Genomic DNA, 18,187 nt, shown 5'->3' with positions numbered 1-18,187 from the left:
TAAATCCTTTGTTTTTTTAAATGAGGATTTCTTTTTTCTTTAAACGTTTATTTAATGATTTTAACAAGAGAGGATGGGAGAGAGAAAGAGATAGAAATATCAAACTGTTCCTATATGTGCCCTGGCCAGAGATCGAACTGGCAACCTCTGCGCTTTGGGACAATGCTAACCAACCAAGTTATCCAATCCGGGCTAACTTAAATCTTAACAGCATTTTATATATAAAAAGTTCAAAAAGAGGCTCTGGACGGGCAGCTCAGTTGATTAGAATATCATCTGGATACACCAAGATTGAAAGTTTGATCCCCAGTCAGGGCACATACAAGAACGAACCAACCAATAAATGCATAAATAAGTGGACTACAAATTGCTATTAATGTTTCTCTCTCTCCCTTCCTCTGTCTCTAAAATCAATAAATTTAAAAACTATTTTTTAATTAAAAAAAAGAAAAGCAAGAGAATAAAAAACATTCAGGACAGCAAGTACCTCTTAGGAGGTAAATGAGGAAATGAAACTGATAAGGGACACAGAGAAAGCATTCTTAGTACTAATAATGCTCTATTTCTTTAGTTGGCCAGTAAGCTCCTTAGTGAATGCTCATTACTCCATATCAAACTGTCTAGTGTTACATAACATATATTCTTCTCTAATATGTATTATGGAAAATATGTATTATTTCATAATAAAATATTTAACAAATCAACAATAAATAAATTTACAGATGAAATGGCAGATTATTATCTTAGAAATAATTTAGCAGGAGGAGGGACATAGTAAAACTGGCCATGTGTTGCCTGACTGGTGGAGGCGCAGTGGATAGAGCATCAACCTGGGACACTAAGGTCCCAGGTTCAAAACCCTGAGGTCACCAGCTTGAGCATGGGATCACTGACTTGAAAGTGGGATCATTGAAACAATCCCATGGTCGCTGACTTGAGCCCAAAGGTCGCTTGCTGACTTGAAGCTCAAGGTCACTGTTATGAGCAAGGGATCACTGGCTCGGCTGGAACCCCCTAGTAAAGGCACATATGAGAAGCAATCAATGAACAATTAAAGTGCCACAACTACAAGCTGATGCTCACCTCTCTCTCTCTCTCAAAAAAAAAAAAAAAAAATTGGCCATATGTCAGTAATTGCTGAAGGTGGGTAATAAATACAATGGGATTTATTATTATGGTATTCTATGTTTTTGTCTATATTTGAAATTTTCCATGTTAAAAAGTAAAAAAGGTAATTCTCTCATTAAGCAAATCATAATGCTACAAATGAAACTCAAGTCCTCATTCCAATTCAATGATCCTAATACACATAAAAAATCCTTTCTATTGACAGACTTCAAAAATCCTAGTCAAACCATCCAGTCAAATCATGAGTGATATAAAATCAGACAAATAGAGAACTCAGTCAGAAATATCCAAAAACCCAAGCTCAGGTTGAAAAGCAACAAAGGAAGAAACGTACGACGATGCATCTCGCGATAAAGAATGGTCAGCGCCTGCAGCGAGTTGTCATCTGTGGGCTCAAGGGCCGACACCTCCTGGGCCAGGGCAAAGGCTTCCTCTTGCTTTCCAGTTCTTTGTAAACCAATGGCCTTTAAAACCTGATAGAAAGAAAAGACAAACCAGGTTAAAGAGGACAGAAAAGGAAATATGAACAATACAGAGTCAATTTGAAAGCACAAGATAAATTGTCAGGTATGACTAGGTTAATCAACTAAACCATTTACTAAAAATATGATCAGGCTGACCAGGCGGTGGCGCAGTGGATAGAGCGTTGGACTGGGATGCAGAGGACCCAGGTTTGAGACCCAGAGGTCGCCAGCTTGAGCGCGGGCTCATCTGGTTTGAGCAAAAGCCCACCAGCTTGAACCCAAGGTCGCTGCCTCCAGCAGGGGGTTACTCGGTCTGCTGAAGGCCCACGGTCAAGGTACATATGAGAGGGCAATCAATGAACAACGAAGGTGTTGCAACGCGCAATGAAAATCTAATGATTGATTGATGCTTCTCATCTCTCTCCATTCCTCTCTGTCTGTCCCTGTCTATCCCTGTCTCTGAAAAAAAAAAGGATCAGATGAAGATTCTTTCCTATTGCAGTCATAATAAGAATGCAGCACTGAGGTCCTGGCCGGTTGGCTCAGTGGTAGAGCATCGTTGCCCCAGCGTGTGGAAGTCCTAGATTCGATTCCGGCCAAGGCACACAGGAGAAGCACCCATCTGCTTCTCCACTCTTCCTCCTCTCCTTTCTATCTCTCTCTTCCCCTCCCACAGCCAAGGCTCCACTGGAGCAAAGTTGGCCTGGGTACTGAGGATGGCTCCATGGCCTCCATCTCAGGTGCTAGAATAAAGCAACGCCCCAGATGGGCAGAGCATTGCCCCTAGTGGGCTTGCCGGGTATATCCCATCAGGCACATGCGGTAGTCTGTCTCTCTGCCTCCCTGCTTTTCAGTTCAGAAAAAAATTTAAAAAAATAAAAATAAAATAAAGAATGCAGCACTGGCCCTGGCCAGATAGCTCAGCTGGTTGGAGCCTTGTCGCCATGGTGTCAGGGCTGCGAATTTGATCCCCAATTAGGGCATATAGGATTCAACCAATGAATGCAAAAATGGATGGAGCAACAAATCAATTTTTCTCTTTCTCTTCCTTCTTCTCTCTCTAATATCAATAAATTTTTTTTAAAGATTTTTAAAATAATGCAAAAACATTCCTTAAAAGGACTCTGTGAAAATAAAATAGTTAAATTAGGTAAGTTTATGTCCAAAGAAATAAATAGCTAGTTTTTAACTAAATACTACTCATAGCATTTAAGTGATTAAAAATACTATGAAAAACACACACACAGTTACTAAAGAGATTAATTAAATATCTTCCTCCTTGAAGTAAAGATCACAGCCCTGGCCAGATAGCCCAGTTGGTTAGAACACCATCCCAAAGCACAGAGGTTGCTGGTTTGATCCCCAGTCAGAGCACATACAGGATTGATGTTTTCCTGTCTCTCTCTCTCTGTTTCTCTCTCCCTTCTTCTCTATCTAAAATCAATAAAACATTTTTAAAAAAAACCTCAAAAAATTGTATATAAAGTAAAGATTACAATATATAACCCACCAAATGTAAGTTAACTCAAGGGCAAATAAACTTACCTTAGCACAATGAAGATCCTTATGTTTCTTCAATAATTTATCTGCTTGCTGAATTGCCATTTTATTATTACCATTATCAAGATAATCTATGAAAATGGAAATTAGGATAGTTATATTTCTTCAACAACATATATGAAAAATGCACATGCTGGTACCAGATGTTTCCGAGAAGTACATCAATTCAGTATTAAAAACATCATGGAGCCTGACTAGGCAGTGGAGCAGTAGATAGAGCGTTGGACTGGGACGCGGAGGACCCGGTTTGAGACCACGAGGTCGTCAGCTTGAGCGCAGGCTCACCTAGTTTGAACAAAGCTTACCAGCTTGAGCCCAAGGTCGCTGGCTTGAGCAAGGGGTCATTCGGTCTGCTATAGCCCCCCAGTCAAGGCACATATGAGAAAGCAATCAATGAACAACTAAGGTGCCGCAAAGAAGAATTGATGCTTCTCATCTCTCTCCCTTCCTGTCTGTCTGTCCCTATCTGTCCCACTCTCTCTCGTCTTTGTCACAAAAAAAACAAAACAAAAAAACATCATGGAGCCAATTTTAATTCCAAATGACTAAGATGGTTCAAGATACAGCCTTACATTCCCTAAGCCAGGGGTCCCCAAATTGCGGCCCCCTGAGGCCATTTATCCGGCCCCCGCCGCACTTCTGGAAGGGGCACCTCTTTCATTGGTGGTCAGTGAGAGGAGCACATTGACCATCTCATTAGCCAAAAGTAGGCCCATAGTTCCCCTTGAAATACTGGTCAGTTTGTTGATTTAAATTTACTTGTTCTTTATTTTAAATATTGTATTTGTTCCCATTTTGTTTTTTTACTTTAAAATAAGATATGTGCAGTGTGCATAGGGATTTGTTCATAGTTTTTTTTTTATAGTCTGGCTCTCCAACGGTCTGAGGGACAGTGAACTAGCCCCCTGTGTAAAAAGTTTGGGGACCCCTGTCCTAAGCCCTCTCTCACTTAAAAGCAATTTAATCCAGTTATATTAGTCCTTAATGAAGATTTAAGACAAAACATATTTAGATGACATTAATATTTTTACCTATGAGAAATAAACAGGTTTAGTCACACAAATTTTTTTTTTAATTTTAAGAAAAGACCCCATTCTAGTCGCCACGGTTTAAATTTACCAAATAGACCATGTTCCTTCAATAAACTGTTCAGCACTCTCCCTCCAGGGAGCACGCCCACACCTTTCTTCTCTCTCAAGCGTGCCTCTCCTAAACTCTATGAGGCCCCAGGAGACTGCAACCAGGGCAGCGGCAGCTCGTCCTGGACTAACCCCCTGAAGCTGTCTCCAAGGCCTTCCTTTTTCTGAATTTCCAGTGGGCCAAGGCAGTCCCGCTTAGGCTCACTTCTTTCTTAAAACATTTCTAGCCCTGGCCTGATAGCTCGATTGGTTAGAGCTTCATGCTGAAGCTTAGAGGTTGCTGGTTTGATCCCTGGTCATGGCACAAAGGGGAATAGGTCAAAGTTCCTATCTCTGTCTCTCTCTCCCCCCACCTCCTCCTTCTTTAAAGTCAATAAATTAAAAAAAAAAAAAAAAAAAAAAAGATTAAAAACTAAAACATTTCTAGAGAGCCAAAGCAACCCTACCCAGGCTCTCTATTGCTTCTATCCTAAGCCCTTCCTTGTTTCATTGTCTCCCGCTTTAATAAACGTACTTTCAAAATCAAAAACTAAAATAAAATGTTTAATGAGTACTTACTTTACCACAGTGTTAAGTATAATTCGCTGAATTACACAATGAGAGCGAGTTTTACCCATTGGGGACAGGGGATAAAATGGAGGAGATAAAGTCCAATAATATCAGGAGTGGGCAAGGATGCAGGGGAAAAAAGTACTTTCAAATACTGGTTGAGCCTGACCTGTGGTGGCGCAGTGGATAAAGCGTCAACCTAGAAACACTGAGGTTGCCAATTCAAAACCCTGGGCTTGCCTGGTCAAGGCACATATGGGAGTTGATGCTTCCTGCTCCTCCCCCTTCTCTCTCTCTCTCTCTCTCTCTCAATCTCTCTCTCTCTCTATCTATCTCCCCCCTCCTCTCTAAAATGAATAAATAAATAAAAATTTAAAAAAAAAAATACTGGTTGAAACAGAAATTAGCACTGATTTTGAAGAACAGACTTCTAAGTTCGTATCCATTCCTGATCTTAAGAAATATGGGGGCCCTGGCCGGTTGGCTCAGTGGTAGAGCGTCGGCCTGGTGTGCAGAAGTCCCGGGTTCGATTCCCGGCCAGGGCACACAGGAGAAGCACCCATCTGTTTCTCCACCCCTCCCCCTCTCCTTCCTCTCTGTCTCTCTCTTCCCCTCCCGCAGCAGAGGCTCCATTGGAGCAAAGATGGCCCAGGCGCTGGGGATGGCTCCTTGGCCTCTGCCCCAGGTACTAGAGTGGCTCTGGTCGCAACAGAGCGACGCCCCGGAGGGGCAGAGCATCGCCCCCTGGTGGGCAGAGCGTCACCCCCTGGTGGGCGTGCTGGGTGGATCCCGGTCGGGCGCATGCGGGAGTCTGTCTGTCTCTCCCCGTTTCCAGCTTCAGAAAAATACAGAGAGAGAAAAAAAAAAAAAAAAGAAATATGGGGACCTGTTAAAAAATTGTGTTAAGGGAAAGAAAGCAATCAGCTATTATTCAAAAGTCTAAAAACAGCAGAGATTCATTTCCAGATGAGATCTAAAAAAAAATGAGGCCCTGACCAGTTAGCTAAGTCAGTTAAAGCACTGTCCCGAAACACCAAGGTTGTGGGTTCAATCCCTGGTCAAGGCACATACAAGAAGCAACCAATGAATGCACACTAAAGTGGAACAACAAATGAATGCTTCTCTCTCTCTTTGCCTCTCTGTCTCTCCTCTTTCTCTATCACTTTAAAGTCAATCAATAAAAAAACTTTTGACCTGACCTGTGGTGGCGCAGTGGATAAAGCGTCGACCTGGAAATGCTGAGGTCGCCGGTTCAAAACCCTGGCCTTGCCTGGTCAAGGCACATATGGGAGTTGATGCTTCCTGCTCCTCCCCCCTTCTTTTCTCTCCCTCTCTCTCTCCTTTCTAAAATGAATAAAAAACAAACAAACAAACAAACAAAAAAACCAAACAAATAAAAAAACTTTTAAGAAAAATAAAATGAAGTCTGACCTGTGGTGGTGCAGAGGATAAAGCTTCGACCCAAAAGCCTGACTGAGGTGGCCAGTTCAAAACCCTGGCCTTGCCTGGTCAAAGCACATATTGGAGTCGATGCTTCCTGCTCCTCTCCCCTGCTCCCTCTTTTTCTCTCTCTTCTCTCTCTATAAAAATGAATAAATAAAATCTAAAAACAAAAAAAAAGTTAAAAAAAATAATATGAGAAGTATTTTAAAAGAGGATATGGTGGTAGCTGTCAATTCTAAATATAGAAAAATGACTGAACACATGCCAACCACAACCTCCTACTTATTAATATTCCAGGTTCCTCTTTGCTCATCAAAGTCCCTTATCAGCATAGGGGCAGACAACGAGACACAGATAACTCAAAATAACCAAAAAATAAAAAATAAAAAAAATAATCTATTTTGCAGCAATGAAAGAGAGACGGCAACTCTCCTTCATTGCTGATGGGAATGCAAACTGGCACAGCCACTTAGGAAGACAGTTTGGCAGTTTCTTAAAAAACTGAACGTTAAGACCCCGGCCAGGTAGCTCAGCTGGTTAGAGCTTTGTTCTGATTCTCCAAGGTTGCAGGCTCGATTCTGGTTCAGGGCACATATAGGAATCAACCAACAAATGCATAAATAAATGGTACAAGAAATCAATGTTTTTTTCTCTCTCAAATCAATCAGTTATAAAAACAAACAAACAATGTGAACATACTCCTACCATATGATCCAGCAATTGTCCTTGGAATCTACCCAAATGAACTGAAAACTTACTTCCACACAAATATTTATAGCAGCTTTACTCATAATTGTCAAAACTTAGAAGCAACTGAGATGCCCTTTAACAGACTAATGGATAAACAAACAGGAATATCCATATGATGGAATATTACTCGGTGATAAAAAGAAATGTTATCAAGTCACATAAAAACATTTAGGAACCTTAAATGCATATTGCTAAATGAAAAAAAAAAGGCCAATTTATAAAGGCTACATACTATATGGTTCCACCTATGCAACATTCTGGAAAAGGTAGAAACTACACAGACAGTAGAACAATCCATGGTGGCCAGGTGCTGGGTGAGGAGTGAACAGGTGGGGCGTGGGGGATTTTTAGGGCAGTGAAACTATTCTATCAATATATGGTCCTGTGATCATGGATACATGTCAGCATACATTTGTCAAAACCCATAAAATGTACAACACAAAGAATGAACCCTAATGTAAACTTGTAAACTACATAATAACAACATAATGGCTCAGCAGTTTTAACAAATGTACCACACTGATGCAAGATGTTCATGATAAGAGAACCGGGGGAGGCCCTGGCCGGTTGGCTCAGCGGTAGAGCGTCGGCCTGGCGTGCGGGGGACCCGGGTTCGATTCCCGCCCAGGGCACATAGGAGAGGCGCCCATTTGTTTCTCCACCCCCCCCTCCTTCCTCTCTGTCTCTCTCTTCCCCTCCCGCAGCCAAGGCTCCATTGGAGCAGGGATGGCCCGGGCGCTGGGGATAGCTCCTTGGCCTCTGCCCCAGGCTCTAGAGTGGCTCTGGTCGTGGCAGAGCGACGCCCTGGAGGGGCAGAGCATCGCCCGGGCATGCCGGGTGGATCGCGGTCGGGCGCATGCGGGAGTCTGTCTGTCTCTCTCCGTTTCCAGCTTCAGAAAAATACAAAAAAAAAAAAAAAAAAGAACTGGGGGAGAGGGGAGGAGTGTGCGGATATAGAGGAACTCTGTATCTTCCGCTCATTTTTCTGTAAACCTAAAACTGCTCTAAAAAATAAACTTTATTAATAAAAAATAATAAATTTAATAAATTTAAAAATAATAAAGGCCAAGATTTATTTCCAGAGAAGGAAAATGATAGTGCTATAACTGGGGAATAGGGTGGTAGTTGTTGATTCTAATCTACCATCACTACTGGTTCCTCATTGTTCATCAGGGTCCCAAATCAACATTGGACAGCAGAGACACAAATGGTTCAAAATAATCTGTAGCCCTGCTGACCCAGAGTGTTCCAAATAACAGAAACAGGCTACCATTTTACCTAATGGTTTCCATTTTTCTCCAGTGAATACTTGACTAAAACTTTTGACAGCTGCATGAACACATAGTTTCTTCTTCTTTAGTCTTCAATGTGCTCAATACTGATGAGCACCAGCATTGCTAGGTAAAAAGATTAAAAAGAAGCCTTACTCTGGAGGGAACCACAATGTAGGTAAAAAGGTCAAAAAGAGCCTTATTGTGGAGGGAATCACAACCTTCAAAGGAAGATCAAACACTTACTACTCAGACAGAGACTGGAGAATCAAAGAACTCTAAAAACATACAACCTTGGCCTAAATACCCAAATATCTAATACCAGTTTTCTTAAATCCTTAGCTCCATCAACAGGCCTTCATTTGTCCTTTACAGACTATGACAAAGATATTTCCGTTTAATAAATGACACCTCCTCCTAAAGACTTGATACTGATCTCATGCTGAGTCAGTTCTAAGTTACTTCTGGCTCAGTCCTACAAGATCCCAGGTTTTCAAAATGTTATCTTGAAATCTTCTCAAAGAGTAGACATCTTTCATGAGATGCCATATCTGAGGGTCTGTCCATAAATGGGTCAAGCCAGAGGTCAGGACTGTAAGGATCTTGAACTTTTTCTCTGTAGCTGACAAGGCTCTGAAATTACTGTTCCTACCTGTCCATGCCTCTTCTCTGAAAACAGTTTCCAATGGGTGAGGATTAGGATTAGGGTTAGGGTTAGCCTCTGCTGAAGGAGTAGGACTGGCTGACCACACCTAGACCATGTAATTGTAGCCCAATGGAGCGTACACTGATCCAACCTGGATAAATCATTTTTCTTCCTGGTAATCTGTAACTGCAGCACTGAAAGGTGGAGTCAGAAAGCTCTGAAAGCTAAAGCTCACTTGGAAGGCAATAACTATGAGTCTGAGGTTGCCAGTAGCAGCTCAGGAATTTCCAGTTTTGAAGGAGCCTTAGTTAGGGATGCAAACTAGTGATGGGGAGTGAAAAAAAGGAGTTCTCTCTTAACTCTTCATTCACAAAACATTTATAAAAGAATAAAAATGTCAATTATCTTTATCAAATAATTGGAGATGGGGGTGTATGTGCTGATTAAGCTTGTAGGAAGAGGCTACTGATCTCTCCATCCTCTAGCCTCAGCTTGGTGTGGCCACAAAAGCCAACACGATGGCCTTAGGTAAATTGATAAGCAGAAAAAAAGTCTGAAGAATGAAACTGAGAAAGGAATAGACACACAGATAAAAGCTGAGATGAGCATCTGAAAAGAAGCTTTTGGTCCATGAGGCCCTGGACCACTGCATTCCTGCCCTAGGCTCCCACAAGTGTTTACAGCAACATCCCCTTTCTCTGATTCGGTATCAGCAGGTCTCTCTCTGTTCCTTGCACCCAAAGAGTTTTAACTAAGATACTCCATCACATTCAGCTTGTTACCAGACTACCCTTTCCTGGATGCCTCCCTTGGTGACTACAGATTAATTGGTTGTTAAGTCTTTTGAAAACTTTCTTTTCATTTTACACTACTGATTCTGGAATATAAATTATGTAAACCTTGGTGAGAATAAGAAAATAAATATGATATCCTTAGTCTGTCTTTTTAGTAAGTCTTTTAAAAACTAACTTAAGGGTAGGCCCTGGCCGGTTGGCTCAGCGGTAGAGCATCAGCCCAGCATGGAGAAGTCCCAGGTTCGATTCCCAGCCAGGGCACACAGGAGAAGCGCCCATCTGCTTCTACACCCTGCCCCCTCTCCTTCCTCTCTGTCTCTTTTCCCTCCCGCAGCCAAGGCTCCATTGGAACAAAGTTGGCCCAGATGCTGAGGACGGCTCCATGGTCTCTGCCTCAAGCACTAGAATGGCTCTGGCCACAGGGGAGCAACATCCCAGATGGGCAGAGCATAATCCCCTGGTGGGCATGCTGGGTGGATCCCAGTAGGGCGCATGTGGAAGTCTGTCTGACTGCCTCCTCGCTTTTAACTTCAAAAAAATACAAAAAACAAACAAACAAAAAAAACTAACTTAAGGGTAATTGTGATTTAACCATAAAGATTGCTGTTGGTCCTGGCAAGTAACTCAGTTGGTTCAAGTGTCGTCTCCATAAGCCAAGATGGCAGGTTTAATCCCTAGTGAGGGCACATACAACAAGACTCAACCAATAATAAATGCATAAATAAGTGGAACGAATACATGTTTCTCTGTCTCTGTCTCTCTCTTCTTTCCTCTCTCTCTCTCTCACACACACATCAATAAATTAACTGATTTTAAAAACTTTAGTGTTGTTCCCTTAATAGGAATAAACCAAAATCAGCCACCCACAGCAGAGGGAACAATAAGATGATGCATCAGTTAAAGCAATGTTTTCCAAAGCCAACTAAAATGTTATTAAGAGGTCCTTGCAGAAAGCACTAGATAATATTCACAGTGAGAAAGCTTTTTTAATATTTCCCTTACATTAAGGAGAGAGTCTCAGTTTGGTGTTAGCCTTTCACTTCTCTAACACTTGCTAATGTCTTCTGTTAACAGGGAAGGAACAGGTTTCAGATTTAGTTTCACAAGTATCGGAATCTAGTTCAGACATTTTGTTTTTTAAAGTTTTTTTAATTTTTATTGATTTGTTTAATAACAAATAAAACTTTAAAAAATAAGCTAAACAAAGAAAGGCATACAGAAATGAACTCCCCCAAATGGGAGAGAGAATCTTCTAGATCCTGAGTAGTCTGAGAAATTAGTTACATACATACAAAGTAACCACAACAAGTTCCAAGCACCAGTTATCAGTGATTTCCACTATTAAATTAGATTTTTCAAATTTTTTCAACTTTTTGCAAAACCTTTTAAATTTTTTTACTCTTTTTTCATCTATATTTTAAATGACAAAAATAATACAGGTCATGATTTTTTAAAAATTCAAACAGTTCATCTGGATATAACATGAAAAGTTTTAGTCTCTTCATCTTGCCCTATGCTCCAACTCCTCTTTACGTAGTTTCTAGGAATTGTCTGTGCATCAAATCTGTCTTTTGGCCTGACCTAGGGTGGCGCAGTAGATAAAGGTTCGAACCTCGACCTGGAACGCTGAGGTCACTGGTTTGAAACCCTGGGCTTGCCTGGTCAAGGCACATATGGGAGTTGATGCTCCTCCCCACTTGTCTCTCTCACTCTCTCTTTCCCTCTACTTCTCTAAATGAATTTTAAAAGTTTTTTTAAAGAAAAACTTTTTAAAAGTCTATCTTTAAGTTTAAAAATGTTTTTAGAATTTAAAAGTCTAAGTCAGAACTTTTTAAATGGTCATCATTTCAGAACACAAGAAAACAGGTACCGAGTGATTTTTCTACAGAAATGCAAGATAGTCTTCAAGCCGCCTTGCTTCTCCTGGAGCAAAACAGGGCACAACTCACAGAGCTAAGACTGTCTAACAGAAGGCTCAAAATAAATACCACATTCGACTGAAGACCTGGGAGCTTTCACTCATGAACTATAGCAAAATAATTATCTGGAGTTTGGCCAGGCACCAAAGGGAAATGTCCTAACCTACCAAAGAAGTGAATATCAATCAGGAAACACATATGGGAAATACGTTACTCCTGATCCAAACTAGAGGGCAACTGCAAGCTGGTACAACAGATTAGGACAAAAGATCTTTTGCCAGAAAAGTGAGGGAGGGAGTGTGCGTATTCTAAAGACTATGGGAATATTTTCTTTCAAACTTCTCTATTTCTATTTTGCAATTACTGACCCAGCAATTCCTATATTCTGACAGTCACCTGCACCCCCCTCCACTCCCCTAAACAATTAAAAACTTTTTTTTTTGTATTTTTCTGAAGCTGGAAACGGGGAGAGACAGTCAGACAGACTCCCGCATACGCCCGACCAGGATCCACCCAGCACGCTCTGCCCACCAGGGGGCGATGCTCTGCCCCTCCGGGGCGTCGCTCTGCCTTGACCAGAGCCACTCTAGCGCCTGGGGCAGAGGCCAAGGAGCCATCCCCAGCGCCCGGGCCATCTTTGCTCCAATGGAGCCTTGGCTGCGGGAGGGGAAGAGAGAGACAGAGAGGAAGGAGGGGGGCGGGGGTGGAGAAGCAAATGGGCGCTTCTCCTATGTGCCCTGGCCAGGAATCGAACCTGGGTCCCCCGCACGCCAGGCCAACGCTCTACCACTGAGCCAACCGGTCAGGGCCTAAAAACTTTTTTAAATTAATAATAATGGTAGAAGAAAGCCTGGTGCCCACCAAGTCACATCAGAGTACAAAATCTGGTGAGAACCACAGAGTATCAGAGAATCATTTTACAAAAGGAGAATGAATAATAAAGTAGGTATCTTAGACCTGACCGGGCGGTGACGCAGTGGATAAAGTGTCGGACTGGGATGCGGAAGACCCAGGTTCGAGACCCCAAGGTCGCCAGCTTAAGCAAGGGCTCATCTGGTTTGAGCAAAAGCTCACCAGCTTGAGCCCAAGGTTGCTGGCTTGAGCAAGGGGTTGTTCGGTCTGCTGAAGGCCCGCGGTCAAGGCACGTATGAGAAAGCAATCGATGAACAATTAAGGTATTGCAACGTGCAACGAAAAACTAATGATTGATGCTTCTCATCTCTCTCCGTTCCTGTCTATCCATCTTTCTGACTCTCTCTGTCTCTGTAAAAAATAATAATACAGTAGAGCGTCGGCCTAGCGTGCGGAGGACCCGGGTTCGATTCCCGGCCAGGGCACACAGGAGAAGCGCCCATTTGCTTCTCCACCCCTCCGCCGCGCTTTCCTCTCTGTCTCTCTCTTCCCCTCCCGCAGCCAAGGCTCCATTGGAGCAAAGAGGGCCCGGGCGCTGGGGATGGCTCTGTGGCCTCTGCCCCAGGCGCTAGAGTGGCTCTGGTCGCAACATGGCGACGCCCAGGATGGGCAGAGCATCGCCCCCTGGTGGGCAGAGCATCGCCCCTGGTGGGCGTGCCGGGTGGATCCCGGTCGGGCGCATGCGGGAGTCTGTCTGACTGTCTCTCCCTGTTTCCAGCTTCAGAAAAATGAAAAAAAAAAAAATAATAATAATAATAATAAAAAAATTAAGGCCTGACCTGTGGTGGCGCAGGGGATAAAGCATTGAGCTGGAATGCTGAGGTCACCCGTTCAAAACCTTGGGCTTGCCTGGTCAAGGCATATATGGGAGTTGATGCTTCCTGCTCCTCCCCCCTTTCTCTCTCTCTCTCTCTCTCTCTCTCACTCTAACTCTCTCTCCTCTCTAAAATGAATAAATAAATAAAATTTTAAAAAAATACAGCTTTTAGGCCTGGGCCGGTTGGCTCAGCGGTAGAGTGTCGGCCTGGCGTGTGGGGGACCCGGGTTCGATTCCCGGCCAGGGCACATAGGAGATGCGCCCATTTGCTTCTCCACCCCCACCCCCTCCTTCCTCTCTGTCTCTCTCTTCCCTTCCCGCAGCCAAGGCTCCATTGGAGCAAAGATGGCCCGGGCGCTGGGGATGGCTCCTTGGCCTCTGCCCCAGGCGCTAGAGTGGCTCTGGTCGAGGCAGAGCGACGCCCCAGAGGGGCAGAGCATCGCCCCTTGGTGGGCAGAGCTTCGCCCCTGGTGGGCGTGCCGGGTGGATCCCGGTCGGGCGCATGCAGGAGTCTGTCTGACTGTCTCTCCCCGTTTCCAGCTTCAGAAAAATAAAAAATAAAAAAAAGACTAAAAAAAAATACAGCTTTTAAAAAAAAACAGTAGGTATCTTAGTAAGGTCATGGGTGATTTTCAAGAACCAAAAATACAATACCCAAACTTAACAATTTATGACTAATGAGATGCACTCTGACGATGTTTCAACTAACAACATTTCTGCATAGAAAAACTATTCTAAACCTAGACACCGAGAATAGAATTCCAACCTGCCACATCTCATCCTACCACAATCTCAGAACTGTTCACCCTTACAGTCCTGTCCACTTCTACCCCAAACAATATTCAGTAAAAGCTAAAGATGGTCCAACAGTTGTAAAATCCTTAAACCTTGGCAATACAAATAATCCTGTACAAAGATAGTGATGCCGCTGAATCTGAACTCGGTAAAGGTCTGGATTCTCCAGTGAGAATGCCTGTTTTCAAATCCCAGCTCTGAGCAAGTTCATCTCTGGCCTTCAGTTCACTACTATCGCAATAATCTTACCCACCTAATAGGACAGTTAGCATACACATAAGCACACCACGCTGACAGTCCTTGAACTGTATGGCTGGTGGGCAAGCACTACCATGAGTGGATTTGTTCATCTGTCCATCATTTGTCCATCAATGAATGTCTGAATTCAAGGAACACTAGTGGTTTGGGGTACTAATGTATTTAAACACAAAAGCAGGGGCTATACCCAAGTCTGGAGGTCAAAAGACAGAAGCGCTGAAGTCAAGGACAGTCTGTACCCTTTCTTTTCCTATTCCTGCCAGTTTATATTAATCACTCTAGAATTCCTAAAAAGCCTTTTCTAATCCTCTTCCCCTATAACTGTAACAAAAACTACTAATTCTGGCTTCACTTTTGAGACTATTACAAATCGCTTCTGGTTAACAAATTCTGATGTTTAGCAATGTGAAATGGACAAGGTTTTTCTTCTTGGATAGTTCAAAACACTATTAAATGACTTATGGGGCACCAAAGGTATTTTCTTTGGTTCTCAAGAACAATTTTAGAAATCCAGTTATTCTTAAAAGTAGTGAATCTCACTTTTGGGGGGAGACTTTTGCTGTGCTCTTCTGTCATCTGCTTTCACTCAAGATTCCAAATAACGCCTGACCTGTGGTGGCGCAGTGGATAAAGCGTCGACCTGGAAATGCCGAGGTCGCCGGTTTGAAACCCTGGGCTTGCCTGGTCAAGGCACAAATGGGAGTTGATGCTTCCAGCTCCTCCCCCTTTCTCTCTCTCTATCTCTCTTCTGTCTCTCCCTCTCCTCTCTAAAATGAATAAGAAAAAAAAAAAAAAAAGATTCCAAATAACTTGATTTGGGGAGAGAAGAGGAGTCTCACCTAACTTTTTGGCAGTTGACAATGCTTTTATCTGGCAGGGAGAGTTGGTAAAATGAGTGATAATACTATTTTTGGAAGATCGGTAACTGCCCTTTAAAGTAAAAAAGAGAACGGGGGAACAGAAATGCAAATTCTCAGGCATAGCCCCAGATCTGTATTAAGGACCTGTAGAGTAACAGAATGTTCCATTGGCTAAGTGACCATCTAATATTTAGAACAAACTGCAGAAGGCACTAAGTATGGGCCGGTTTATTAAGATAGTATAGTCCTTGGACCTGGGAGACCCAGAGACCCTTTCAGGATGCCTATGAGGTGAAAAATTGTCATAATGAAACTAAGATGTTACTTGGCTGTTTACCATCATTCTCAAAGTGTGTTTTCTAACTACATAACTGAATGAACTGAAAACAGAGGCCTATGAGAACCTACATGTCTTTTATTAAAAATATCCATTTCTGATGTATACTTTATGAATTATAATAAAGATGACTATATACAAGAAAAAAGTATTGAATCTTTTCAGGTAGAAAAGAATAAAAAGTCTGCAGAGGGCTGCCGCAGAGCTGTAATGAGTCACATACTGTAAACCCTGGATTCAGTTATTACCCTCAGTCACCCTCGTATACTTTCATCCTTGCCCTCTGAGAATATATTCTGGAGTGCCTGAGAAGATGCAACCCTGGGGACATGTGAATCAGAGTCCTATCTCTGCCACTCACCATCTGTGGTACCTCTGACAAGTCAGGATCTTCAGCTCAAAGTGAGGTGCTTTCTAGCACAGTGATTGAAAGGGTGAGCCTGGGACAGTCCATGGGGTTCAGGTCCTAGTTCCACCAAATGTTAGCTAAGTGACTGCAGACAAATTAACAATCCAGAAAGCCCCAATTCCTCATTAATGAAAGGTATGGGGGAGGAGGCAGGATTGGAAAAAACTATCCACCTCCTGAGAATGTGTGAAAATTAAGAGAAATAACCCATATAAAAAGCCAAGGACAGTGACTTGACATTTGACATCATTAGCAGTCTATACACATTGGCTATTACTACCCATCCCACAGGGTTGTTGTTAGAATCAAATGAGAACGAGATGTGACACTACAGCATCATACAAATTCCAAAATAAAAGCAGGACCAATTATGCCACAAACATAGTTTCCCTTCCCCTGAAAAAGTTAAATGAGCTCAGCCCTGGTGGAGAAGCCTCCATTTATTAACACCCACGCTAGAAAAGAGGCCAAATTTTACAAAAGCCACTGACCTTGAGGCTTTCCTTACCATTGAGATTGACCAAGACCACACAACCGTCTGTCTAAGAGCATCGGAAACGCAAAAAGGACCACTGTTCAGTTACAGAACAATTACAGGTGTTTCTCCCTGACTCAGATCTGCCACTTTCCACGACCAGGGTAGCAGGAAGACATCGAGGTCTTAAAGCCTGCGGGCTGAGGTGAGCCTTAAGGAGGGAGTGGGATCCACTCAGCGCGCGGAAGGCAAGCTGCAGAGAAAACCAGAGACGCTGCAGAAAGGAAATGCCCTTGCCGCAGCCCTGCAAGACTCCGTCACGGCTAACGCAGTCTCTTCACCGCTATTTTGGGACCAAGACCCCCCCCCTCCCTGCATCCCCTCCCCTTGTCTCCCACGTGTGCCCAGAGCAGCTGTTTCTCCACCACAGCTCTGAACTGGGAGCCTCGAATCTGGGCCTGGGCCTGCCTCGATGTGGGTGACCTTGCGGCAGCCCCTTCCCCTCTTCGGCCTTCTGTTTCTCCATGTGCATCCAGCAAGGCTAGTTAGACCACCCCCGTGCCCCTGTTCCCGTAAGTCAAAAGTCTTTAATAGGAAACCTTCCATCAAGTGGGGCGTCCCACCCTCACCAAGAGTCAGCTTCCACCTGCGGGGAAATGTCGGGTCCCTCTCGGTGTGGCCCTAATAACGCAGCCTACGGGCAGCGCAGGTCTCAGCGAGAGGACGTGTCCCACGGGGCCTGCCTGTCGCGCCAGCTCTGTCGACCTAACGCTGCCACCTCAGGGCTCAGGCAGGCCCGCCGGCGCCTACGCGAGGCCCGTGGCTGCGGCCTAGAGGCCCGCACTCGCGGGCCCCGCTCCTGGACTCTCAGCGCGCCACTTCTGGGCCTTTGCCCCGACCTTTGCCGCCCTCGGCGCTTCCGGCCGGCGACGAGGCTGATCACAGGTACTCACCGTAAATGGGCCGGAGGCGCCTGTCGTTAGGGTCCTGCACATGGCCCCGCGTCGCCATGATGACAAGCGCAGAAGCACAGTGCGCACGCGCGGGGCAGGCCCCCGGGAAGGGGCTGTTAAAGGGCCAGTACCGATCTCGCCTGTCTATCGCGATGGGTTGCGACCAAACGCACCTGCGCGAAAAGCGATGACAGCCCTCCACACCACCTTAGCACCCCGATTGCCTGTTCAATAGAAAGTTTTCCTCCAATGTGATGGTGGAATCAACCTAGCTACTCTAGGCAGCTGTTGCTGGTGAAATCCCTTCCGAATCACCGACGACTGGGGAGTGAGGACAGAAAGGGAGAAACTCTTGATCAAAGTTAGGGTTGGGCAGCTCCTGCTTATCCTATTTATATTCTGTGCTGAGAAGGACCAGTTAGACTTGTATTTGCTTAATTGTTGAGGAACCGGGAACACCTCTGGGAGAATGACTTCCAAGTCCCCTCACCCCTCTCCTGGGGCTCAGCCAACTAAGAAACATCTATGAATTGTAACCCAGTCGATTATACCTCAATAAAGCTGGAGGGAAAAAGTAATTCAGGTAGTATGTGTTGAAAGCTCTTTAAATATATTACCTCATTAATACTCATAACAACCCTCCTATCTTTCTAGGAGGGAGATATTATATATTTTTTTATCAGCGGGTTTATTCATACATACAGTCAT

The 18,187-nt window shown here is 43.9% G+C and overlaps 1 protein-coding gene across 3 annotated transcripts in view; it reads right to left on the bottom strand.

Annotated features, from left to right (window-relative positions):
- NAA25 (N-alpha-acetyltransferase 25, NatB auxiliary subunit) overlaps positions 1-17,643 on the bottom strand; it is a 66,428-nt gene extending 48,785 nt beyond the window's left edge. For 2 of the 3 annotated variants that reach the window (XM_066260536.1, XM_066260537.1), the window contains exons 1-3: positions 17,480-17,643; positions 3,138-3,223; positions 1,463-1,601 (exon numbers count right to left, since the gene is read on the bottom strand). In XM_066260536.1, coding sequence (XP_066116633.1) covers positions 1,463-1,601; positions 3,138-3,223; positions 17,480-17,537 — 283 coding nt within the window. In that variant the 5' untranslated portion in view covers positions 17,538-17,643. Of the gene's footprint in view, positions 1-1,462; positions 1,602-3,137; positions 3,224-17,155; positions 17,382-17,479 lie in introns of those variants that run through there. The other variant, XM_066260539.1, reaches the window with a different exon arrangement.
- Positions 17,644-18,187: the final 544 nt, after the last annotated feature.

Source organism: Saccopteryx bilineata, chromosome 2 (assembly GCF_036850765.1).
Source record: "Saccopteryx bilineata isolate mSacBil1 chromosome 2, mSacBil1_pri_phased_curated, whole genome shotgun sequence".
Classification (NCBI taxonomy): Eukaryota; Metazoa; Chordata; class Mammalia; order Chiroptera; family Emballonuridae; genus Saccopteryx; species Saccopteryx bilineata.
Note: the sequence above shows the minus strand (reverse complement) of the source record. Positions and strands in the feature narration are given on the sequence as shown.